Source organism: Heptranchias perlo, chromosome 29 (assembly GCF_035084215.1).
Source record: "Heptranchias perlo isolate sHepPer1 chromosome 29, sHepPer1.hap1, whole genome shotgun sequence".
NCBI classification, from domain to species: Eukaryota; Metazoa; Chordata; class Chondrichthyes; order Hexanchiformes; family Hexanchidae; genus Heptranchias; species Heptranchias perlo.
The window spans coordinates 26,166,479-26,193,830 of record NC_090353.1 but is presented as its reverse complement, the minus strand read 5'-3'; the positions used below and the strand labels follow the sequence as shown (position 1 = coordinate 26,193,830).

The window sequence follows — 27,352 nt, the reverse complement described above, 5'->3', positions numbered from 1 at the left end:
TGAGGAGGATCGCATGTCGGTAACAGGATCTGCCAGATTTTCCTCCTATTGAAATTAATGGACAATCCTCCAAGTTCTGTTAGGGGTATGCAAATTTCCCTGCCAGATTTTCCTTTTTGCGCAATGCCCAGGTGACGCTTAACAAAAATCTACCCCAATGATTTTATAAATATATTTTAAAACAGAATATATTTTAGAAAATAGCACTTACTGCTGAGAGTTTTAAAGGCCGTAATTCAATCTTGTGGTTCAGCTGATACTGTTTAATTATTTCCACTCATTGTTATGGTTTATGACAAGATCAGGATTCTTTATTTCTTTCCTGAGCACCATAATTTCATGTTATTCAACATATTATTTTACATATATTCTTCCAGAGGTATGTACAACACAAAGCAAGCAGCAGGTAATGTCCAGAGGGAAGAATTACTTTGGTTGCTATGTGGCATGGTATTATAAACACTCTTTGAATGCATTCGCGGTGTCACTATACATAACAAGAGCAAATCTTCCCCGCCTCCCTCCCCAGGTTATCAACTTAGTATAGTTGCATTGTTACTCTGTATTGTCCATGTATTGCTGTGTATTTTGGTTGTAAATTTGCAGCTAATTTGATACTAATCCCAATGTAAATGATGCAGCATTATTTGCTCCAATTGGTAAATGGAGTGAAAACTCCTACCTCTGACATGTGGAGTAGAATAGAGCCACGAAGAAGGAGATTTTGCATTACACCACAACAAATGGCTAAAGTGAATCTCCTGCCGTTGTTCTGGCTCGAGTGTAAGCTCAGTTAGTGTGTCAGGCTGGTAATTTAATGCTGGCCTACAGAAGATCTGACTCGGTGCACATAGAAATGCTTGGAAATCTTTGAACTGAATGTGATCATGGAGTGTAAACATAGTTAATCCATACTCAAACTCAAACAGGAGCAAAAACAGTTAATTCATTATAAAGTTGTGAGGACAGATGGCTTGGATTCATAGCAGAAAAGGAAGCAGTGATCTCATCATCTCTCCTCTAAGCAGGCAGATCCTGCATTCATATTTGTACCTAGAGTGACTGGTAAGTTCTTTCTGGGTAGCAACCCAGGTTTGGTGGGAGCATTGGACATCTCATATCCAATTATACACTTGGGGAGAGTGTGAGATGTCACTACAGCAGCAACACATCCTGCTTGGAGATATACAGAGAAATCAAATACTCCATCCAGCCCAAGGCCAAACACCCACCTAAATTGCCATTGCTACTAGCATCCTATCATTGAGAAACTTGTGACTAGTGAGTGAGTTTTTACATACTGTTGTGTTGCAAGTATAGGGGAGGGGTATATTGCAATGTACTTTCCAAAGTTTCTACTGAACCAGATTCGTTCTGACATGAACTCAACAGTCTGAATGAGGCTGTCTGAGAAACAAATCAAAAGTAACTACAGGTATCCTTAAATTACATACAGATGGAGGCCATATTGGCACATCAATTTCAGTTTAAATTTGCACAAATTTCCTACATGTGCATTGTTGAATAACACAATACTGAATTAGGGAATTTCCTTGACACTTCAGAGATACAGTTTCTTCATGACTCACAAGCCCATCCATAGTTACTACCTCTTACCTTTAATGGCTTCTTCTTTAGCTTTTCCTCATCTACTGACATTCTTAGCCTCACTATTTCCTCTGAACTCAAATGGAAGTACCATGTATCCTTCATTGCTAAAAGCATCTCAAAGAGACTCAGTTTCCTCTTTCATGCCAGACACTTCTTTTCCCCTCAACAACTCTTAGCTCTCATTACAGCACAAGTGTAACTAGGACTTCAGTATTGCTCCCATATTTGGGGAAGCTTTTCGAACACTTCTTTTGCATCCCTAGAAAGAATACAAGGAAAAGCATGTTGTGTGATTGTTGATCTTTTTCTCACATCTAGCCTCCAATCTCTCCATTACTTCATAAGCTCCCATTATGCCATCCTACAGGCTCCTCCTCCATGCAGTCCTCAAATTGGGGAACTTTACTAAAAGGGATGACGGTGTATAGGCAATTGCTAATATTTAAAGAATGTGTGCAGGAATTACAACAATTATTCATTCCTGTCTGGTGCAAAAATAAAACAGGAAAGGTAGCTCAACCGTGGCTTACAAAAGAAATTAGGGATTGTATTAGATCCAAAGAGGAGACATATAAAATTGCCAGAGAAAGCGGCAAGCCTGAGGATTGGGAGCGGTTCAGAATTCAGCAAAGGAGGTCAAAGAGATTGATTAAGAGGGGAAAAATAGAGTATGAGAGTAAACTAGCAGGGAACATAAAAACTGACTGTAAAAGCTTCTATAAATATGTCAAGAGAAAAAGTTTAGTGAAAACAAATGTAGGTCCCTTACAGTCAGAAATGGGGGAAATTATAATGGGGAACAAAGAAATGGCACATACTTTGGTTCTGTCTTCACAAAGGAGGACACAAATAACCTCCCAGAAATATTAGGGAACCAAGGGTCTAGTGAGAGGGAGGAACTGAAGGAAACCAGTATTAGTAAAAAAAAATAGTGCTGGGGAAATTAATGGGGCTAAAGGCTGACAAATCCCCAGGGCCTGATAATCTACATCCCAGAGTACTAAAGGAAGTGGCCCTGGAAATAGTGGATGCATTGGTGATCATCTTCCAAAATTCTATAGACTCTGTTCCTACAGATTGGAGGGTGGCAAATGTAACCCCACTATTTAAAAAAGGAGGGAGAGAAAAAACAGGGAATTACAGACCAGTTAGCCGAACATCAGTTGTGGGGAAAATGCTAGAGTCTATTATAAAAGATGTGATAACAGATCACTTGGAGGGCATTAACGGGATTGGACAAAGTCAGCATGGGTTTATGAAAGGGAAATCATGCTTAACAAATCTACTGGAGTTTTTTGAGGCTGTAACTAGTAGAATAGATAGGGGAGAACCAGTGGATGTGGTGTATTTGGATTTTCAGAAGGCTTTTGATAAGGTCCCACACAAGAGGTCAGTGTGCAAAATTAAAGCACATGGGATTGGGGGAATATGCTGGCATGGATTGAGAATTGGTTGACAGGCAGGAAACAGAGAGTAGGAATAAACGGGTCTTTTTCCGGCAGGCAGTGACTAGTGGGGTACTGCAGGGATCAGTGCTTGGGCCCCAGCTATTCACAATATATATCAGTGATTTGGATGAGGGAACTAAATGTAATATTTCCAAGTTTGCAGATGACACAAAGCTGGGGTGGAATGTGAGCTGTGAGGAGGATGCAAAGAGGCTCCAATGTGATTTAGACAAGTTGGGTGAGTGGGCAAGGACATGGCAGATGAAGTATAACGTGGATAAATGTGAGGTTATCCACTTTGGTTGTAAAAACAGAAAAACAGATTATTACCTGAATGGTGATAGATTGGGAAAAGGGGAGGTGCTTCGAGACCTGGGTGTCTTTGTACACCAGTCGCTGAAAGTGAGCATTCAGGTGCAGCAGGCAGTTCGGAAGGTGAATGGTATGTTGGCCTTCATTGCAAGAGGATTTGAGTACAGGAGCAGGGATGTCTTACTGCAGTTATACAGGGCCTTGGTGAGACTACATCTGGAGTATTGTGTGCAGTTTTGGTCTCCTTATCTGAGGAAGGATGTCCTTGCCATGGAGGGAGTGCAATGAAGGTTTACCAGACTGATTCCTGGGATGGCAGGACTGATGTATGGGGAAAGATTGGGTCGACTAGGCCTATATTCACTAGAGTTTAGAAGAATGAGAGGTGATCTCATCGAAACATATAAAATTCAACAGGACTAGACGGACTAGATGCAGGGAGGATGTTCCCGATGGCTGGGGAGTCCAGAACCAGGGGTCACAGTCTCAGGATACGGGTTATGCCATTTAGAACCGAGATGAGGAGAAATTTCTTCACTCAGAGGGTGGTGAACCTGTGGAATTCTCTACCACAGAAAGCAGTGGAGGCCAAGTCATTAGATGTATTCAAGAAGGGGATAGATATATTTCTTAATGCTAAAGAGATCAAGGGATATGGGGAAAAAGCAGGAACAGGGTACTGAGTTCGACGATCAGCCATGATTAATTTGAATGGCGGAGCAGGCCCGAAGGGCCGAATGGCCTACTCTTGCTCCTATTTTCTATGTTTCTATGTTTCTCACTGTTTTGAAATCAAGTCTCATCACACAATTTCCAGCTCTAACTCACTGTTTCTCAGGGCCTCAAAATTGTGCAACTCCTTACCTTCCTCAGTGTTCCCTTCGTCCTGCAATCTACATGCTTTTAAAATGCAGTTTTGCCATTAACCTAACTAATATATCTACCGTTCTGGTGACTAAGTGAATGTTAAAGAGCAAGGAATTCTCATGGTGCCCTGGTTAACATTTATCCCTCAACCAACACCACCAGAAATAGATTAAGTGGTTATCTATCTCAATGCAGTTGTAGAACATTGCTGTGCTCAACATGACTGGTGTCTGGCTAAATAAAAACAGTGACTGCACTTGAAAGTAATTTATTGTATGGAAGGTACTTCGGAACGTTCCTGAGAGCTATGATTATGTCCTCTATAAATACAATTCTTTCTTCTTATGACTTCGTCTTACTTCATCTTCACTCACTAGAAAACAAAATGGATCATTCTGCAATGATAACTTTATTAACACATCTAATGAGATCATGTAAATGATCTGCTTGTCGCACATATAAAAATGTAAGTAGCATTTACAACTGGAAGTATTTTTAGAAATTTAGTTTCATCTTATTTTTTCCCCATTTTCATGTCCCTCCAACACCACAGACTATATCCAACCAAAGGTGCAGGTGTCATCATTTTCCCAGATCCTACCAAGGCCACTCTGCAACCAGCTATTGTGAATGGCACAAGTCAGCTAAGTCCTCAACTTTCACTCTCTCTGTCTAAGGGGAAGGGAGCCTCACTAAAACTTGGAATCCGCCTAGGCCGAGATCACATATTCACTGGATGAGTATGCGGTGTGCCATAAGCACAGCTATTTATTCCCAATGCGTCAGTGGAATTCAGCAGAAGCTGCATGACAATCAATGAACCCGCTGTATCTTTCTGAACGTCTTTGACATGCATGCATGTTCAAAGTGGTGAGAGATGACAAGCAGGTGGAAATGAGAAGTATTTTCCATTTCGTACCCAATTCAGCATCAAACAAGCACTTCTAAAATCTTTCAAGCAATGTACCTTGACTGCACTCACAAAAGAAGAGGCCTGTTTGGCAAGTGGCAAATGGATAAAGGCAGGTGGAATACATCTCACTTAAGCAACTTAGCAACCATTTAAATAAATAATTAGAAACGCCCACGGGTATATCGGGGTAGAAATTCCGCTTGGACAGTCCCGTATTATATATGACTTCAATGGAACTAAATATCGAGCAGCCCATGCGATTCCACCTGTTTTGCGTTCGCACTCAAGATGATTGATATGAGTTTTATTTATTTTGGGGTTGCATTTATGGATTAGCACCCCCAGTACAGAGCTTCACACATCAAGAGCACATGTCAGGAATCTTCTATAGAGGTCAGCATGCTCCCCTCACACAAAGCTCTGTTTGGAGACTGCTAATCCATTAAACCTACCCCTTCATCACTTGTACATAGCTGGCCTCGATAATCTCCCCCGCCCCCATGACGGGTGAGAAAGGGTCTGGGGGCGCGGTTAAAAATGAATAAATGGGGAATGTGACCCTAACCCGCTGCACATGGGTCCATTGATCTTTTTCTGGCGGTGGGTTTCGTGGCGTCCGAGTGTCCCACCGTGGAGAGGTGGGTAACCTCATTACCATATTTGAAATCGGTCCCTACAGTGCAGTTGGGAGCCCGATTTAAATTTCACAGATTCCCCGCAGGTTTCCCAGAGGTCGGGAAAACCAGCAGTGAAAGGGAGGCGGGAGCTGCCAACTCCACAAGGCAAGTGCCTTTCTCAGCTCTTCTTGTGGGCCACAAGGAGCAGGAGTACTCCCCCTGGCCCCTCAAGGAAGCCTACAGCCTTCCCTCTGCCGATCGCGGCTTTTCTCTCCCTCCTGCCTCGATCGCTGACCTCCCCCCCCCCCCCCCCCCCCCCCCCAACCCCTCAACCCCTCAACCCCGATGTCCTCTCTCCCTCCAGTCGATTGTGGCTGATCTCAGCAACTCCCCCAAACCCCGATCACCAACCACCACCCCTCCCACCGATGGCCTCTCTCGCCCCTCCAAGCCCCGAATGCCGACCTTCCCCCCTCTTGATTGCGAGGGTCTGTCCCCAAAGGTCCCCGGTTACAGCCTCCTTCCACTGGTGTGCCCTCCAGGTTGCTGGCCAAGCTGTCAATTTGGCCAGCTGCCAGATGGGAAACAGAAGAAAAATAATGATAATGAGGCCCTGCCATTAAGTTCTGCGGGACCCCACGTTGGGTTCTACAGTCGTTTTCGGCCTCCCCCGCACCCTCTCGGCCTCCCCAGAAATATCGGGGCCAGCTGTTTCTGTAAGGTAGTATTTGATAAGAATCTATCGTAGCCAGCCTTTCAAGCTTAACTGGAATAATCTGTATGTGTGTCTATATGTTTTGAGTCTATTACACTTCAGATGTCAACTTCAAAGGGTGACAATTGTGTTACAGATGTAAAACAATCTCAGCGAAAAGAAAGACAGTCATTGCCTGCAATTTTTTGTAACCTTGGGGAAAAGCCAGCTGCCAATCTGAGCAACAATTATCCTCTAATTGACCGCATGGCGTGTCTAAGAAGAATTAGCTTATAACTGACTGCGGGACATGTCTATTTACAGCAATTTGAGTTTAGAGGATTTAAAGACGTGCATCTCCACCTAAATGGCAGAATAATACATTGTGCATTACATGGATTAATGCCCTCATCCTGTCCTAATGAAACAGAATATCCTCCAACGCACCATGAGCAACACCACAAGAGGTCCGCAGATCTTTACAAAAGAAATCTCATCCGGTCTGTGTGGGTGAGACTTAGACTATCTAATCCTAAAAAAAGAGGACAGTAAGCACACTGCTCTGCTACGCATACTCAAGTCCTGTCAGATTTTGTGAATGTAAAATTCTAGTTAAGGAGGAGCCTTGCAGAAATTAGGCTGCAGATGATGTGTTTCGCATTGTGAAAGCTGGAGAGTGTTGAAAAATTTATGGTTTCATTCACATTTTTTTAATCATTTGCTGAAACCTAGTGGGAGCTATAATTAAAACCTAAAAGAGGGACTGAAGTTTTGAAACATAAATTATGCATGCATTGGCACTGATGCAAAGCCACTCCTTATTTGTAATATGAACTCAACACAAAAAAAAATACAGCTGAAACTATTTTTAGGAATATGTTCTCATCTTAACATAGTCCTTTAATTAATAACTGTACGGTTTGCAAAGGATTCTGCTCCTCATTTACTTTTAATACGTGCTTTCTTCATAATACTGAAAACACAATTGAATTGAATATGTATATGTATATAATTTTAAAGTGCAAATGTAGCAGTAATTCAGGCAGTGAATTACATACTAGTATACTCTGCATACTAACTAGGTTGAGGTCCGTGGACTACCTGTTGTGCAGCCCTGACTGTCTATTGGAAGGGAGTTTCATTAATTCTTGGCTGGTCTGATAATGGCCTAAACCAATCTCAGGAGAGTGAGCAAAAAATGACACCAATGGATTTGCTGTGAACACACCTTCTGTTAGCAGATCATAGGATACCACTGATAGTAGATGCGGAAAAAGATAATATTCCATCCCCTCTCCCTTCCTAATGGTAAGAAGCACCAGTGGAGAAATTAAGGGGGAAACTTGTTGACTAAAAATAATACTAACAAGTTGGACTGGTGCCATAGTGAGGATTGTTCCTGCAAATTCCAGTATCTCTCTCTAATTCAATTTGAATTAAGTTTCACACACTCATTTTCTTGCTTATACAATTTTGTTCAGGCTCCACTGCCACTGTCCTGCAGTGGTAAAATTACATATCTCTAACCCACTGCCACATTGCCCATGCAGATCTGTGCATGAACTCAATCACTGCTTTGATTGTAGAATCACATTAATGGTTGCCACTGGTTCTGTCCAACTCACCGTTATTGTGCTATTTTACATTGAATTAAAACTTCACACTTCCAATTAGAATTAGCTGTCAACTGCCATAGTAAATACCAGATATTCATTTTTTGTTATTTACATTGCAGTACATGTTCATGCAAATGGGTTGGGAGGAGGTGCGTGTGGAGCATGAACGCTGGCATAGATTAGTTGGGCCGAATAGCCTGTTTCTTTGCTGTAAATTCTATGTAAGTTCCTTATTGGAGTTTTAAGCAGCTCCAAAAAGTAAAAAATGTTATTGTTGAATGAACTGAAACATAACTGCTTCCACCTTGTTCATAGTAGGCACAGCACAGGAGGAGGCTGTTCAGCCCATTGTGCCTGTGCTGGCTCTTTGAATGAGCTATCCAATTAATCCCATTCCCCTGCTCTTTCCCCATAGCCCTGTAAATTTTTTCCCTTCAAGTATTTATCCAATTCCTTTTCGAAAGTCACTATTGAATCTGCTTCTACCAAACTTTCAGGCAGTGCATTACAGATCATTACAACTCGCTGCGTAAAAAATGTTTCCTCATGTCACAGCTGGCTCTATTGCTGACCACCTTAAATCTGTGTCCTCTGGTTACTGACACTTCTGCCACTGGAAACAATTTCTCCTTATTTACTCTATCAAAACCATTCATGTAAATCTCTTCTATACCCTCTCTAAGGCCTTGACATCCTTCCTAAAGTGTGGTGCCCAGAATTGGACGCAGTACTCCAGCTGCGGCCTAATCAGTGTTTTATAAAGATTTAGCATAACTTCCATGCTTTTCTACTCTATGCCTCTATTTTTAATAAAGCTGAGGATCCTATATGCTTTTTTAACAGCCTCCTCAACTTGTCCTGCCATCTTCAAAGATTTGTGTTCATACACCCCTGGGTCTCTCTGTTCCTGCACTCCCTTTAAAATTGTATCATTTAGTTTATATTGCCTCCCTTCATTCCTCCTACCAAAATGTATCACTTCACATTCCTCTGCATTAAATTTCATCTGCCATGTGTCTGCCCATTTCACCAGTCTGTCTATGTCCTCCTGAAGTCTGTTACTATCCTCCACATTGTTTATTACATTTCTGAGTTTCGTGTCACCTGCAAACTTTGAAATTATGCTTTCTATATGCAAGTTAGACTTGTAAAAGCAGTTTAAACTCTTTATAATCCCACTTTCACATTCTCCTCTATCCCAATCGAGGCTGATTTCTTTTTTGCAAATTCCTCTTTCAGATTGAGGGGGGAGGGGTACTATTAGAGTACTCACTTCCCCATAACTGATCTGATGATACTAGTGTAGCCCTCTAAGGAATCAAAGTCTGTAAAATGTATATGAATGGTGCGTGAGGAGTAAAGAGAATGCAAGCTTGTTGAGGGCTTTTTCCTGCACCGTCTCGGACGTGCCACTGCTGGACAGTAATTTTGGCCACGACAACGCCGAGCATTGCCGATCTATATGGACCTTCTCCCGACATCAGGAAAGCCCACCACCAAAAAATGGAACTAGTTTTAATAACTGCACATGTCCAAACTTACACGTGCACAGTTGTTTTTGTTTTGAAGGCAGTGCTCTGTAAACCGGCCCGACGATGTAAACAGGGCAGATTCCAAGGCCCACAGGAGCCTCAGCACACTGCAGAACCTAGCGGAGTCAGTTCTGAGATGTAGACTGACAAATAGACGCTTCTGTACTTCAAACAACTTTCATACATGAAGTGGTTAGCGCAAGTTCGTCATAAAGGCTGAAAATGTGTGAGATTTGAGATGCCTAAGCTCAGCAATCTGAGTGGAGGTGCAACAAGGTATAGCTGTTTTTCCCCCAAAGGGATGTGTGGCCTCCTGAAAACAGTGCACTCAGAGCAAATTGCAGGCTCTGCATGTAACACAAGTGGGTAGCGATGTCACAAAGGATGACCTCATCTTCAGTACCAAATATGAGTAGAGAAAATGAATTCAAATAGTTCATTGCCCAAATTCAATCTCATTGCACAGCACCACATTGCATTGCATTGGTCTATTGCTTTGGCCACTCCTAGCCTAATCCGTGGTCCAAACTGAGAAAATACTTCCACAAGAGTTTTATGTCAGCTTTACTGTATGCTTTATACCCTTATTCAGATTCACACAATGTATGCGTCTAACAGCATTTCTAAACCTAGACTTGAGTTACTTGCCTGGAATGCTCTATGGGTTGAAAATTAACCATTGCAGCCCGAAGCTAAAGGGTTTTAGCATTCAAACCTAAATTGCAAGTTGAGTGCGTCTTGCCAGAAGAACTGGGCTGCATTATCAAGCTGCTGCAAGGAATATTTCTGGTCTGAAGTCCGCGAATGAGTGTATTTCAAGGTGCAAAAAACACCTGTTGAACTATGATCGACTTCCCACAGTTTTCCTTCTAATGGGACTTCTGCATCCCCACTAAGCATGTGCAGGAGGCAGAGTACTGAAAATCAACTTTCCTTCCCACTGACTTGTTGCTATGGAGCAAACATATTCCCATGATGCTCTTTTCTAACAGTGCATGTTCAGTTAATTTTATTCTCATTGGCAGTTCAATTGAAAATTTTGTTCTCACAAACAGTTCCAGTACAGAACAGAATCTATTAGATAGGGAAAGAGATCATGGTATTATTAGAAATCGGGTGTGTAAACAACAAGAGTAATCATTTAAAATACACACTGGCTGGTAGCATAGCAGTTTAGGTGCTTCTTCCCATCCCAGCGGCAAAGGCTTAAGTCCTGAGTCTTAATTCTATCAGGCACGCATTTTAAGTTTTTCTTTTCAGTTCTCAGCTGGGCATCCTGAGGAAATGGAGCATTTCATCTCACACAGCATCACCCACAGGATGCACACTCCTGTCAGTGAAAGACGGAACAGAATTGGTCACAGAGAACGTAATGCCCATCTTCCCCAGCCTGTTGTCATTTTGTTTCTAAAATGAAGCTGGCGTATCCTTATATGTGGATGGACGTCACAGTGTCGGGGCTATGAAAAGAGGCCTTGTCATTTGGGAAAGCAGTTCTATTTCAAATCACTGATTAGAAATTAGGAGGCAGAAAATAAATCATTTTGACAGCTCAAAACTGAATGTGAGTTGGAAGGTTCAATAAGCAAGTCAACCAAAACAATCTAGCTCCTCCTAGTAGGGAGATAACAATAGTATTGTGAAAAACCAAGCTTTGTTGAAGTTAAGTTTTGTAAATGCTGTGCTGCTGTATCCCACATTTTCCTGAGATAAGCTTGGTTTTCTTTCAGGTTAGATGCGGCAGAGAATCTGCCAAGCGGGAGTGAAAGTGCTGAAAGGAGGGAGAGCTCAGATCAACAGAGGATCTACCGAGATATCTGGAACCTTCGGGCTTCTCTTGAGCTTTACATATCATCAGACCAGAGCAGCAATGATAAGGATTCAGTCCGGAGCGATGCGGAGAGCGTATGCTCAATGGGCGGCCTGCCCACCAGCCTTTCCCAGGATGTGGCTGATGAAGCTGAAGGCCTTGAAGAGAGGTCTGCAAGTAAAGGAGCCAAACAGGACAGTGTTGAATCAGAACGCGGCAGTGACAGCGAATCTAACACAAGAAAGCTACTCCAGATGGATAGTGGCTATGCATCTATAGAGGCACCTAGCAGACTACTAGAAGAAAGAATTATGAAGGGGGACAGTGAAAGTGGAACAAAAGACAAAACAGCTTCAGAGAAAAGAAGGTTCTTCACAAGTTCTGGGCACAAAGGGACTGTCTTTGAAAGTTTTGATGCAAAAACCTTAAGTGAAGAGGTAGAGGAAGAAGGGGCAGTAGGAGGTGAACCAGAGAGCCCCATTAGGTGGTCACCATATGGCCAAATGTTTGTAACTAGAGACCATTTACATAGAAGGGATTACAGTATTGATGAGAAAACAGATGCCTTATTCAATGAATTTCTCCGGCATGACCCTCAATTTGATGATTCTCCCCTGAAGTCTAAGCACCGGTCTCGTATCCATCTACGCAAGCAGTGGCAGAGGACCAAGCAATACAGTGATCCAGGAATCCGCTACCCATCTGCATTAGAACGGCACCGAACCCCTCTACGTAGAGGCGACAGTGTGAATTATCCACTCGACCATCGATACCACAGCACCTTGCCACGCATTGTCAGTGCCACAGATGAAGAGCCAACTGACGGTGGCCAGGAGCTCATCAAATCACCAACGCCTAAACACTCAGAGGCAGAACCCTCAGGCGCAGAACATATTGGTGTTGCCACCGAAGAAAGAATTCAAATAATTGAGGAAGAGATGGCTGAGCAAGGAAATGTCATTGAACAAACTGAACAAACAGCCCAAACAGACTCCCAGCAGTCTTTAGGCCCTATCAGTGGCTTCACAGAGATAAATAGCTCCACAAACTTTGGGTATGGGCCTCAGATGATAGGGGCAGATCCAATAGACAAATTAACCACTAGCATTGAAGACAGGCTGTACACTAACCTTAAGAAATCAAAGGACACTGTTGATTATGTAGTAGCTGTCACACACGCTTCACCAGACCACAGTCCTGTTTAGCCTTTTTGCGGAAGAAGGTTTATTCACAATTTGTTTTTGTAAAATTCTCGTGTTGATGCTAGTCTTTACTATTAGACACTCCTGACGAACACACAAAGAATGTTTGCTGCTATAATACACAACATGCTTCATGTTTTTTCCATCAAAGAATGATTAGCTGTCTGTGGAGCTTTAATCCCTAGTATGTATAAATGTTTTATTAGAAGAATAGCTTGCTTTTTTAAGAATAAAAGAGAAGTACCGGTGACCTGGGGAAAGCTTTTCGACTCGAATTGTTTGGCTGTTATTTTGTTTCTGTATTTCCAAAATACCCTGTAATGTTTTTAATATTTAAAAAAAGAATCAACCCCAGATAAATAGCATTGTACACCAAAAGCTTGTTGTTCTGAGAGTTGGCTGCATTGCTAGGTTTGCATGTATACTTTTCATTCATAAGAATATCATTAAAAAAAATTCCTCTATGATTGCAATTCTACATTATAATATTATCACCAGTATAAGTAACTTTTTAAAAAAAAACTTTTAGAATTTTTATAAAATATAATTTCCTCCCCATGTCATTCGATTTATGTGGAGTAGTTTAAGTTGTAATCATCGTTTTGTGTCATGTTTTGTGGATTAGAATGCTAATTACTAAAAGAATTAAACAAAATGTGCACCATTACTAGTTTCCTGAAAGGTAAAAGTGTCTGTTGTAGTTTTATTATTGTTAAACACGAACAGTGCTATTTTGTATTTAAATATGGGCTAGTCGCAATAAATGGACCACTTTTTTTCTTATTTTAATTTAATTCTTTTAGAAATCTTATTTCCAAAGGCTTTTCCTAGATTGGCTCAACACCAATCACTTTGCACTGAAAGTTCAGACATAGTTGCTGATACATATGCCAGTAACTAGGTATCTATGTTATGTCTTTAGGCTAGATTTACAGGTTTGACTAATTATATACAATAGTTTTATAAAATATGTATGTGATACTATATGAGTCACAAAGAACTTCTTACAAAGACATTTTTCCTGTTTTTATTTTTTGTTTATCTTAACTGTAAAACCAGCCCTGAACAATCATTTCATTAGGTCTCTTCTGCTTTTCATGTTAAAATAAATAAATTCTTTTCCCATTCAAAACTAAGACTTTTTAGTGTGACTTGATTGGAACTTGTGTTGCTGCCAGAAGAAGCATGGGGGAGGATGTGTGAGAGAGGGCCTAAAATACAGAGAATGTCACAACTCCCTGAGATGAGTCCTTCTATTATCTGGTGACACACAGCACCAGATGACATATAGACAAGAAAGATTTTGTACTGAATCGAGTTGCCTGTCAGCTTTGTCTCTCTCTGTCCGTAACACTGTTTTTATCATGAAGACTGAGGACTAACTGAATGAAAGTGTCACCAAACTAGGTTTGTGCATTGTGCTGTTTTCTGAGAATTATAAGCAGCGTTTGAGATCTTGATAATTTTTCAAACTGCCCAATCCAATCTTAATTGCCATTTCACAGTATGTGTCAGAAGATATTCTGGTCCAAGTGGTATCAGCTGGTATTCTCTAATTGACCCTTCCCATCACTAAGCAGATTTTGTCACAATGCAGAATATTTACCAGGATTTTATCAGGAGGCCTTTCATTGATTTATCATTAGAGTCAAGTCTTTGTCTCTTCTACTTTATGTTTATTCTTGGAAAGAACATCAATCACAGTTACCATGTGATTCTTCCCATTGCTACACTGCTCTTTATGGGACTTCACTATGGTCCAGTACACAGTATAAAAGCAGACACACCACTGTCCTACTATTGCTCTCCAGAAAGAACTCTGGTGCTTGATTGATTGATTGATTGATTGATTGGTGCCCACTCAGCAAACAAAGAGTCATGTCATATGCTTCAGTCCATTCACTAAGGTCTAAGATCGGTTGGCATTGGGGGATGAAAGTAATACTATATATGGCACTATTTATTTTGTCTTCTGTTGTAAAATAATATATAAATATGTTAACTCTCAGTTTCTTTCTAAAGCTTCATATCCCTACAGTTTTATTTTGTTTAATTCATATCAATCAATTTGTGTAATTTATAAAGCAGAGGCATTAGCCATTTAAAATAAATGGTTTAATGTCTGTGTTAAAATAGCAGACAAAAAAAATCGTATGACTGTATTTTGTGCTCATCTGTGAATATAGCCAATAGTCATTTTTAAAGTTATGTTTCCAAATTTGTAGTCCTGATCGTTAATGTTTACATTTATATACAAATTATCCATGTAATCTGCTCTTAGACACCAACCTTTGCAGACCCAAGAACGATTACCCTGTTCACCCATCACCCCTGTGCTCGCTGACCTACATTGGCTCCCGGTCCAGCAACGCCTCGATTTTAAAATTCTCATCCCTGTTTTCAAATCCCTCCATGGCCTTCTCCCTCCCTATCTCTGTAACCTCCTCCAGCCCTACAACCCTCCGAGATCTCTGCGTCCTCCAATTCTTGCCTCTTGTGCATCCCCGATTTTAATCGCTCTACCATTGGTAGCCGTGCCGTCAGCTGCCCAGGCCTTAAGCTCTGGAATTCCTTCCCTAAACCTCTCTGTCTCTCTACCTCCCTCTCCTTCTTTAAGACACTCACTAAACCTACCTTTTTAACCAAGTTCTTGGTCACCTGTCTTAATATCTCCTTATGTGGCTTGGTGTCAAATTTTGTTTGATAACGCTCCAGTGAAGCGGCTTGGGACATTTTACTACATTAAAGGCGCTATATAAATGCAAGTTGTTGATTTTTTAAAAAATACGTGTAAATTGCAGTATAGTGGAACCTCGATTATTCACACCCCAATATTTGCATTCTCAATTATCCACCAGACGTTTTGCTTGAGACTGGTGTCTCAGATCAGGAATCCAGCAGTTCGATCTTGTCAGAATGTTTAAAATAAAACAGCAAAGTTCATTCATAATTCCTGTTGATGGAAGATTTTGAAGACCAATTTCCATTACCCACCAGGGAAATGGAAAAGTCCCTCCATTAATATGGATAAACAAGGTTCTTCAGTATTGGAGAATTGCAGATCACTTCCTATTGAAACACTCAATTTCAAGATATGGTGAATGTAGAACTGCATGGTTTGGGGATTTGTAAGCTACAGAGGTCTAAATTCAACATCATTATGCCCATTTTATGGGCCTAAAACAGGCGCAATGATAACCAGTTTAGCAGTACAGAGGCCCACGCCCGATCTACATACGTTATGCAAGCTCTGACTGGTAGTTCCGGGTCCTGAGCAGCCTAACCAGTGGTCCTTCAAGGGATGGTCCTCAAAAAAGGAACAAAAACTTGGAAAATGTTCAGCATTTCATAATGGGAGGAGAGAAAGGCTGGAGATTTGCACGCAAAACCCCAACCAATTCAATTTTGTATTCATCACATCTTGAAAGTGAAATATTCTTCGATAGGAAGTGATTATTACCTTTGCAACACCACCATGTACATGGCTATTTTAATTTTTCTTCAATCTGTGCTTCACAAGCGCTGTTGGTTGAGACCAGATGGTTAATTTGCATATCAATGTAAATCGCAGTAGGAACCACAAACGTTGAAACACCTTGCAATGAATTTGACAGCAATATACTAGGGTAATCTTCTGTTTGGAGAAAACTAAAGACAGGAATAAGGAAGAAAATCTATGGGGTTGTGCACCGTCACTTGAATGCCCATGTTAAATCTGCAATATAATCACTGTTTTACTAATAATTCCCTTTTTTGTTAAATCAATTTGCCTTCATAATTCAAAGTACTCCATAAATAATTAATTAGTGAAGCACTTTGAGACATTCTGATTACATTATAAAGGTGCTATTAAATGCAAGCATTTCTTTCTAAATTAAACATTTTTTTTGCCTCAACACTTGGAGTCTCTTAAGGATGCAGATCCATTAGAATTGTGACATACATCGAATTTAAATCTAATTTTAAAACTGTTATAGATGTGAAATGGGCACCAAAAGTTTCAAGCAGAAAATTTGGAGATTCTGGCTTTACATATATATATTGTAATATATTAACAAATAGCTATGATTTCAACTGTATGTTACTGAGTAAATACTGACAGTTATCTGATTCTTTTTTTCCCACAGATCCCTGAGTTTAAGCTGAATTTTTAAGGGAAGGAACGGAGATTCTTCTGAAGGCTGGCACTCTGAAACATGTGCGTTTTTTCAGTTTTCAAAAACAATCTTCTCAATCTGAATGGTTACCGTCGCTGCAAGTGAAGGGAAAGCAAAGGTTCAAAGACATAAATCGCACGAGGAGAACCTGGTCTAATCTGCTGACAAGGGGCTCCATGCCACACGTTTCATCGCCAAAGCCACTGGGATTTCAACTTTCGCGAGAAAACTGATGGAATTGGGGAATTGCAGATCCCAAACTGTTGAAAATCCTTCATCTCCCTTTCATAAAAATGGGATTTGATTTATTCAGCCACCTTGTTCATTACCTTCGGGCAGTAATTGTACAATAATTGTGGTATTTGTAACTTGAGTTTGTGGCTCCTGCTGCTGTACCGTGGTCGCCATGTAACAAACTGGGCAATTGCTGGATCATGTAACGTGTTGTCTGCCACAGTTTCTGGTTTGATGGTATTGTCAGAAGTTGAACCTTTCCGCAAATCTTATTACTTTATTGACAGTTGTATGAAGCATGAGCAAAGGCAAGACTGTCACTGAACTGAACTATCACGGGCAACATCTCCCATATACTGGCACAGGTTGAAGTTGACGTAGTTGTGATCGGCAGTCGTTCCCTCCACAGTCTGGTTGACAAGTTCAACTCCAGGTTGAAGCAGTTATTTTTTAGTAAAGATTTATTGTGCTTCTGGATTTCCTCCAAACTGATGTTGCTGTTTCAGTTGGGAACACTGCAGTATTCTCTGTTTGTCCCTTTTGTCAACAATTCCCATATCCCTTTTCTAACTGTTTCGTTCAGATACAAGCATGCGATAAATTGAAGGGCGGCAAGAAAGCCACTGTTTTTATCTTGAGAAACCAATAAATGTTGTTTTCATTCTATATGCCATTTGGCTATACTTTAACATCACAAGTGGTTCGAACAATAACAACAACTTGCATTTATAAAAGAAAGAACTTGCATTTATATAGTACCTTTCACAACCACAGGACATTGCAAAGCACTTCACAGCCAATTAAGTACTTTTGAAGTGTAGTCACCGTTGTAATGGAAGAAACTCGGTAGCCAATTTGTGCACAGCAAGGTCCCACAAACAGTGGGATAAATGACCAGATCATTTATCAGACTCGGTCCCTTGTTTTTTGTAGTACATATTAATGATTTGGACTTGAATGTGGGGGGCTTGATCAAGAAGTTTGCAGATAATACAAAACTTGGCCGTGTGATTGATAGTGAGGAGGAAAATTGTAGACGGCAGGAAGATATCAATGGAATGGTCAGGTGGGCAGAAAAGTGGCAAATGGAATTCAATCCAGAGAAGTGTGAGGTAATACACTTGGGAAGGGCAAACAAGGCAAGGGAGAACACAATAAATGGGAGGATACTGAGAAGTGTAGAGGAACAAAGAGACCTTGGAGTGCATGTCTACAGATCCCTGAAGGTAGCAGGACAGGTAGATTAAGGAGGTTAAAAAGGCATACGGGATACTTTCCTTTATTAGCCGAGGCATAGAATATAAAAGCAGGGAGGTTATGCTAGAACTGTATAAAACATTGGTTAGGCCACAGCTTGAGTACTGCGCACAGTTCTGGTCACCACATTACAGGAAGGATGTAATTGCACTAGAGAGGGTACAGAGGAGATTTATGAGGATGTTGCCAGGGCTGGAGAATTTTAGCTATGAGAAAAGATTGGATAGGCTGGGGTTGTTTTCTTTGGAACAAAGAAGGCTGAGGGGAGATTTAATTGAGGTGTATAAAATTATGCCGGGACTACATAGACTGGATAGGGGGGACCTAGTTCCCTTAGCAGAGGGGTCAGTGACTAGGGGGCATAGATTTGAAGGAATTGGTAGAAGGATTAGAGGGGAGCTGAGGAGAATTTTTTTCACCCAGAGGGTGGTGGGGGTCTGGAACTCACTGCCTGAAAGGGTGGTAGAGGCAGAAACCCCCAACTCATTTAAAAAGTATTTGGCTGGACACTTGAAGTGCCGCAATCTACAGGGCTACGGATAGCTAGATAGCTCTTTTTCAGCCAGCATGGACACAATGGGCCGAATGGCCTCCTACTGTGCCGTACTTTTCTATGATCATCTGTTTTTAGTGATTTTGGTTGAGGGATAATTGTTGGCCAGGACACCAGGGAGAACTACCCTGCTTTTCTTCGAACAATGCCATGGGATCTTTTACGTCCACCTGAAGGGTCAAACGGGGCCTCGGTTTAACGCCTCATCTGAAAGACGGCACTCCCTCAGTACTGCACTGGAGTGTCAGCCTGGATTATGGGCTCAAGCCTGGAGTGGGACCTGAAACCATAACCTTCTGACTCATAGATGAGAATGCTACCCATTGAGCCAAGGCTGACACCTCACATAGTGCATTTAATGTAGAGAAACATCCCAAGGTGCTTCACAGAAGCGAATTCAGACAGTAATTGATACTGAGCCAAAGAAAGAGATATTAGGAGGGGTGACTAAAACTTGGTCAAGGAGATGGATTTTAAGGAGAGGCTTAAAGAAGGAGAGGGAGGTGGAGAGGCAGCGAGGTTTAGGGAGGGAATTCCAGAGCAGAGGGCCTAAACAGCTGAGGCACGGCTGACAGGGTGAGGCGAAAGGGATTTTGGGGTGCACAAGAGGCCAGAGTTGGAAGAGCACAGAGTTCTTTGAGGGTTGTAGGGCTGGAAACGGTTACAGAGATAGGGAGAGGCGAGGCCAGGAAGGGATCGGAAAACAAGGATGAGAATTCTAAATTCAATGTGCTGAGGAACCGGGAGTAAATGTTCGTTAGCCAGCACATGGGTAATGGGTGAGCAGGACTTGGTGCAGGACAGCATATGGACAGCAAAGTTTTGGATGAGCTGCATTTTATGAAGTGTTGAGAATGGGAGAATGCAAGAGAGCAATAGATAGAATCTGGAGATGTCAAATGCATGGATCAGGGTGTCAGTAGTAGATAGCTGAGGTATGGATGGAGTCAAGTGATGTTACGGAGATAAAATAAGGGGTCTTTGTGAAGGAAAGGATATGGAGAGGATAAAAATTTTGAAAATATGTAACCCCTTTTTTGTAACAGGAATAACATTTTAGCTATACTATTTAAAGAGCACATACTTTCAAGACACTTTCTTATGGTTATGTGTTCCTATAGACTCCCCAGTTTACTACTTCAAGATTCCTTCAGTTCTCAACATTTAATCATTTAGATATTTTACACAAGCCCTTGTCATTATGATATTACACTCTTACATTAATGATGTATCCAGCCTGAAGTATAATTCGACATGACATTGATCTGTGTAAACATTATTGCTGCAGTAAGTTGATACCACACAGAACATTTGAGAGCTGGGCACCTGGAGAACTGAAGACAATTTATCTGAACAATGTTGCTGTAACACTTGAACAGTTGAAACCATCTATAGATCACAGCAGACTGATCCCTCTGATTACCCCAGGATTATTCCCACTTTAAACATCATTTAGTCAGATACCTGTACTACTTCAGATAGTAATTGCTTTGTTTTTGTCACCTTGTGTTGAAGGATTACTGATTTTGGACAGTATTTCAAGGCTGTGATCACACCACAACAGAAACACTTAATGTCTTTGCAGGCTAATCACTTCGCAATCATGTCTACAGTATTAATTACCTGTTGCAGATAGTTCACTACAGAACTTCTACTTTTCCAGTCCAAAGTGTTGGGGTCAATGCACACTATTGTATCAAAACAACAACAACTTGCATTATATAGCATCTTTAATGCACTAAAACGTCCCAAGGTGCTTAGTCCCACATCCCTAAGTGCTGCGTTAGAGGACCTTCTGTGGTTGTAAATGTTATTTACTTGTGCATGAAGTTATGATTTTATGCACATATAAGCAACACTTATTGTGCACTTTGTTTTTGTTTAGACTTCAAATTGTTTTGAGATTTTTTGTTTGTAAAGGCCTCTCACTTCAGTGCAAGTGAGGAAGTGATGCTTCTATTGTACAGAGCCTTGGTCAGACCCTATTTGGAGAGCTCAGTTCAGTTTTGGACACCGAACCTCAGGAAATTAGCTTCAATTCCCTTGACTTTAGAAGGTTGAGGGGTGATCTAATGGAGATATTTAAAATGATTAAGAGATTCGATATAAAGAAACTATTTCCACTGGTGGGGGAATCCAGAACAAGGTGGCATAATCTTAAAATTAGAGTGAGGCCATTTAGGACTGAAATCAGGAAGCACTTTTTCACACAAAGGATAGTGGAAATCTGGAACTCGCTCTCCCAAAAGGCAATGGATTCTGGGTCAATGGATATTTTCAAGACTGCCATCAATAGATTTTATTAGGTAAGGGTATCAAGGGATATGGAATAAAGGCAGGAAAATGTAGCTGAGGGACAAATCAGCCATGATCTAATTGAATGGTGGAACAGGCTCGAAAGGCTGAATGGCCTACTCCTGTGCCTATGTTCATATGTTCCTTGCAAAGGTCTATGATAAAGAAATTAACAGTCATCCCAGTTGCAATAATCTACTTACTGGATTTAAAGTAATGCTGTTCTAAATTACCAAACTGTCTTTGAATGGCAGATATTACTACACAGACCAAAGTAACTAAGAGACGAGAATTCCCACCCATTCTGCGAACTCCTGCTGTAAGTCCAGCAGAAGTACAAAGGAAGATCTGCAAATTAGAAGAAAGAACTTGGAAAGGGCTATAAAAATCCATGTCCTCAGAACATCCCAAAGCCCATGAAGTACTTTTGCCAATGAAGTACTTTTGAAATGCAGTTACTGCTGATTATGAGCCAGATATGCCTGTTTTCATTCTTTCTTGCTCAATTCTTCTTTACCTTAAAACAAGGCCTGTTTCCAAAGCTATTTATATGAGTCCAGCAATTGCTTTTCAAAAGAATTCCAGTGCGGTTTCAGATTCTTGCTTTTAACCTCTTAGATGTCAAACCCAACACTCTTGTTTAAACATTTGATACTCAGACAAACCTTACATATGCTTCATACATATTTACAATTAACAATATAGAGTGACCAATGTCACAAATACAGTATTTCATACCTCGGAAGATATTACCACTTTGCATGTCTGCACTGATTGTACAAAACTATACAATGAAACAAATGAGTTTTTTTCACATCAAAGGAACAGAGCTGTTAATTAAATTGGGAAAAGGAATCATTTTGATCTTCGAAGTAAATGAAACCAGAAATTCAAACTCAAATAATAGATACAAAATTCTGGGCCATAATTTCTTCTGTTTAAGAAAAATGGGAGAAATGCTTCTGCTTCATCAAAATTTATGATTTGCTAACAAAACCATCTGAACACACAATTTAGAGGTGTGCCATTTCATCAGAATGCAATTATATTGACAGTTTTAAAAAAACAGCCAGCCATGATCCTTTAAGATTTCCCAAGCAACTAAAGAAGCATTTAACTTGAAAAAATGTCAAAAATGTCATTGATCCAGCTGTGAATTGCACAACATTTGTTACAACTGAATCAACGGCCATTTTGAAAAGCCCTTTTTCAGACCTTGGAGGCGCTGCTCACTATTGTATTGAAGCAACAAGACTTTTGGTGGGGAAGGATGGTCCGTGACAATGTGAGTATAGCAGGAAATCACAGACACAGTTGACTTTATCAGTGGCTCAGATGACCTAATGGAGAGTAAAGAAGAAGCTTCATGACTTCAAAAAGGAGCACACAGAGAAGATATGAATATAACAGTCCAGTATGTCCAGAGAACATACCTGGTTATGAAGGAAAGTAGTTGTTATTAGATATATGGGGAAAAAAAACTCTTTACTGACAAAGGACAAATTACTAAGATTACAGCAAGTCAGGTACGAAAAGAGAAAATTGCTAAGGTAAAGTTAGACTAAAGATGTACATCAAGAAAGAGTTTCCATGGACTAAATCTCCCACTCTAAATGCCCACTGCTCTTATGTTTATAGACTAAACTTCCATTTAATCAGAGGTAGCACCGTGGAATTGGTAGTATACCCCACACATACAAAGCAGCTAACTCCTTATGAGAAAGCTTTTGTGAAACTGTTCTAAAGGGGAACTTGGAAGGGGTGGTACCTTTGGAGATTGATGATACATACCATTTTGTACAGATATTCTATGATTTTCACACTATATTACATCAACCTGTTCATGCATACTGGTGTTGCAGAAGCAGAAAATAGCGTATGCAACAGCAGTGCCCAAGTAGGCAAGTGTGCTTATTTATTCATAATATACTATGTGCGCTCTTCACCGAACGAGGAGAACCAAGTTGTATTCAAGCTGAACCCAAAGACTGGCGTGGTCTATAGCATTAATTGCCATCACCCCTACTTGAAATAGACATTAGCACAAATACACACTGTGGCAGATTTTCATACTGATGTTGGGAAGGTTGTACAGAATGAGTCACTGAGCACTGGCAATGAAGGGATATTAGTGTTGAGGATTGGTGCTGTGTCAGGTGGTAAAAAGTGCATACAGATCTTAAGGCCTTACTTTCACATGGAGGGTGGTACAGCACCAGGCCCATATTCAGGAGACACTTAGTTCTTTCCACGTGGACCAGTGCTACTCCTTCAACTGTAGGAGCAAATCATAGTACAATACATTAGGAAAGATGTTCAAGGCACTCATTAGGAAAATCATACCCACAAATAAAGATTAAATTAATTTGCTTTCACTATAGGGCCAATTCTGGGACAGCGGGTGCACAATTTGCACAGAGGAAGTATAGAATTGGGAAAATAAGCCTAATCCAATCTCTTTCCAGCCTTCAATTCCCAACTCTTCAACATTTAGTGAGATGAAGTGCTTGTATCAATTTCTTGCAGGGACCTCATTAAGGTCTCAGATTTAATGCAAATACACTTAAACGAAAATCAAGCACAATTTTGTAATTTTTTTTGTAATGCTTACAGTACCTCATGGTGGGAGATTGAGGAACCTCTGTGGAAATTCTACCCCATTGTCTTTAATTTAGAAAATGTACTAAGGTGCTTCACAGAGACATAAGGAAAAACAAACACTGAGTCAAAGAAGGAAAGATTAGGAGGAGTGACCAAAAGCTCGGTCAAAGGTAGGTTTAAAGGGGGGTCTTAAAGGATAAGGCGGAGGTGGAGGGGTTCGGAGGGTAATTCCAGAGTGTGAGTCCTAAAGAATTAGTTACCAGTGATTACACCTTTGCTTTCCACATCTGTTGCACGTCCTCAAGTTCAACAACCATTTCTCTTTAAGTCTCTAAAGGATTCTTCCTTAGTTTCTTAAATTTCTGTCTGTACGCTTCAAGCATTAAGTCATAATCATTGAGAATAGCATGCTTTATAATATCTTAGCCACACTATCGGCTGAATAAAAATGGCAGCGGCTACAGCGGAAAGTCTACCAACCCCATTTTGAGGCAACTAGTGCCTCATTAATGCCAATTTGGCCAAGGATAATTGGCCTCAAGGTTTCACAAAGAGCAAATGAGATGAATGATCATTTAATCTATTGTTTTTGGTTGAGGGAGGAATGCTGGCATGGGCACCAGAAGATCTCTCCTTCTCTTGTTTGAATAGTGCCACAGGATTGTTTATATCCAACCTGAACAGGCTGATGGGGCCTTGGTTTGCTGTTTCATCTGATGGTAAAGCAACACTCTCTCAGTACTATACTGAAGTGGTAGCCTAGATCAGGGCCCCAATATTACCAGGGAGGCGGGTTGGCAGCAGGGGGTCGACTGGGCGCGTGGGTAACCTGCCCAGTAAAATTGGTGGATTCCCCACGCGATCGCAAGTAAATTGAAGCCACTTACCTTGGCTTCTGGGTTTCCCGTTGGAAACCTGCGCAGTGGGCGGACTGCACACCCGCATCATAGGCTGTCAGCTGGAGGAGCCTATTTAAAGGGGCACTCCTCCCATGCTCCTCCTGCAGCAAACAGCCAAAATTACATCATGGAGCAGCCCAGGGGAAAGGCTGTTCCCAGGTTTAATGATGCCCCACTCCAGCTCTTACTGGACGGGGTGAGGAGGAGGAGGGAGATATTCTACCCGGCAGACGGGAGGAAGTGGCCTGCCTCTGCCACCAAGAAGGCCTGGCTCGAGGTGGCAGAGAAGGTCAGCAGCACCAGCAACATATCGCCCACCTGGATACAGTGCAGGAAGTGTTTCAGTGACCTAACTAGTTCAGCCAATGTGAGTACACTTACTCTCCTACACTCCGTCTCCCACATCACCGCTCCCACCCCACAACTCCTTCTGCACTGCCAACATTACTCTATCACATCACTCCTCACACCCACTCAAACCTCATCCTCAACTTACCTGCACTTACTCACCTCCCCAGTACTCATCCCACCACTACCACTCAACCTAATCCTCATATAATGTCATGGCTTTGTCTCATACTCACCCTCTGATGCATCTCTTTCACGGTCACCCTCACCCAACCTACCACTACCTCTGTTGCAGCCACAGGGGATGCAGCACGGATGCTTTAATTGCTGGTGGGAGTCCCACATGCGGGAGCTGCGCGCTCACCCGAACGCGACACTGGGGAACCCGGAAGTGGGTGGGTTGGAGCCGGGCTCCGGACCCGCTCCTGGATTCCCCGATTTTACGAGCAGCCCCCAACGCACCCGCTCGGCCATCCTAAAATCGACCCCCATGTGCCTAAGTCCTGCAGTGGGGCTTAAACCTACAACCTTCTACTCAGAGTTGAGAGGACGACAACTGAGCCAAGTTAACACTTAAGAAGAGCTATACCCTAATCTAGACACCACTTCTACTGAAGATCTCTCCTCCAGGTGCAAATTATAATTTGTTTTATTAGGCACTTGACCAACAATAATACCCATTAACATTGTTTGAGATATTAACAGATTCCAATCATCACACCCATCTGTCCATAAAAACTGGGACATTTCAGGAATGCTATTAGCCTTACTTACAATTGTGGTACAGAAAGAACATTATAGAGAGGAGTTTCACTGCTCTTTTGACTCCTACAGAAATCACATTGAATTAGAAAGAATGTTGCAGTGAACTGAATGTTAGATCAAAAGATTTGTTGTCAATGCATAATTCATCCACAACTAAAATCCTTTTCATATTCTGCAGTATATGTGGACTAAGATTAACCAGATTATTAAAACAAAATACTGCGGATGCTGGAAATCTGAAATAAAAACAGATCAACCAGATGACCGGTGCTGTATATTGCGCAATGCAGAGAATTTATTCACACGTGCTAATTAAGTCACAATCACCCACTCCAGGAATATTTAATTCCTATATGGGTAGAACTGAAAAATAAGAAGGGAGAGATCACTTTGATAGGATTGTACTACAGACCCCCAAATAGTCAACGGGAAATTGAGGAGCAAATATGTAAGGAGATTACAGACAGCTGCAAGAAAAATAGGGTGGTAATAGTAGGGGACTTTAACTTTCCCAACATTGACTGGGACAGCCATAGCATTAGGGGCTTGGATGGAGAGAAATTTGTTGAGTGTATTCAGGAGGAATTTCTCATTCAGTATGTGGATGGCCCGACTAGAGAGGGGGCAAAACTTGACCTCCTCTTGGGAAATAAGGAAGGGCAGGTGACAGAAGTGTTAGTGAGGGATCACGTTGGGACCAGTGATCATAATTCCATTAGTTTTAAGATAGCTATGGAGAATGATAGGTCTGGCCCAAAAGTTAAAATTCTAAATTGGGGAAAGGCCAATTTTGATGGTATTAGACAGGAACTTTCAGAAGTTGATTGGGAGAGTCGGTTGGCAGGCAAAGGGACGTCTGGTAAGTGGGAAGCCTTCAAAAGTGTGTTAACCAGGGTTCAGGGTAAGCACATTCCTTATAAAGTGAAGGGCAAGGCTGGTAGAAGTAGGGAACCTTGGATGACTAGGGAGATTGAGGCCCTAGTCAGAAAGAAGAAGGAGGCATATGACATGCATAGGCAGCTGGGATCAAGTGGATCCCTTGAAGAGTATAGAGATTGCCGGAGTAGAGTTAAGAGAGAAATCAGGAGGGCAAAAAGGGGACATGAGATTGCTTTGGCAGATAAGGCAAAGGTGAATCCAAAGAGCTTCTACAAATACATAAAGGGCAAAAGAGTAACTAGGGAGAGAGTAGGGCCTCTTAATGATCAACAAGGTCATCTATGTGCGGAACCACAAGAGATGGGTGAGATCCTAAATGAATATTTCGCATCGGTATTTATGGTTGAGAAAGGCATGGATGTTAGGGAACTTGGGGAAATAAATAATGATGTCTTGAGGAGTGTACATATTACAGAGAGGGAGGTGCTGGAAGTCTTAACGCGCATCAAGGTAGATAAATCTCCGGGACCTGATGAAATGTATCCCAGGACGTTATGGGAGGTTAGGGAGGAAATTGCGGGTCCCCTAGCAGAGATATTTGAATCATCGACAACTACAGGTGAGGTGCCTGAAGATTGGAGGGTAGCAAATGTTGTGCCTTTGTTTAAGAAGGGCGGCAGGGAAAAGCCTGGGAACTACGGACACTGACATCTGTAGTGGGTAAGTTGTTAGAGGGTATTCT

General features: G+C 41.4%; 1 protein-coding gene across 1 annotated transcript in view; it reads left to right on the top strand.

The window, feature by feature from the left end:
- The window catches only part of cbarpb (CACN subunit beta associated regulatory protein b), a 142,105-nt gene extending 128,554 nt beyond the window's left edge, over positions 1-13,551 (top strand). Inside the window, exon 10 of the mRNA XM_067968717.1 lies at positions 11,341-13,551. Coding sequence (XP_067824818.1) covers positions 11,341-12,625 — 1,285 coding nt within the window. The 3' untranslated portion in view covers positions 12,626-13,551. The remainder of the gene's footprint in view (positions 1-11,340) is intronic.
- Positions 13,552-27,352: the final 13,801 nt, after the last annotated feature.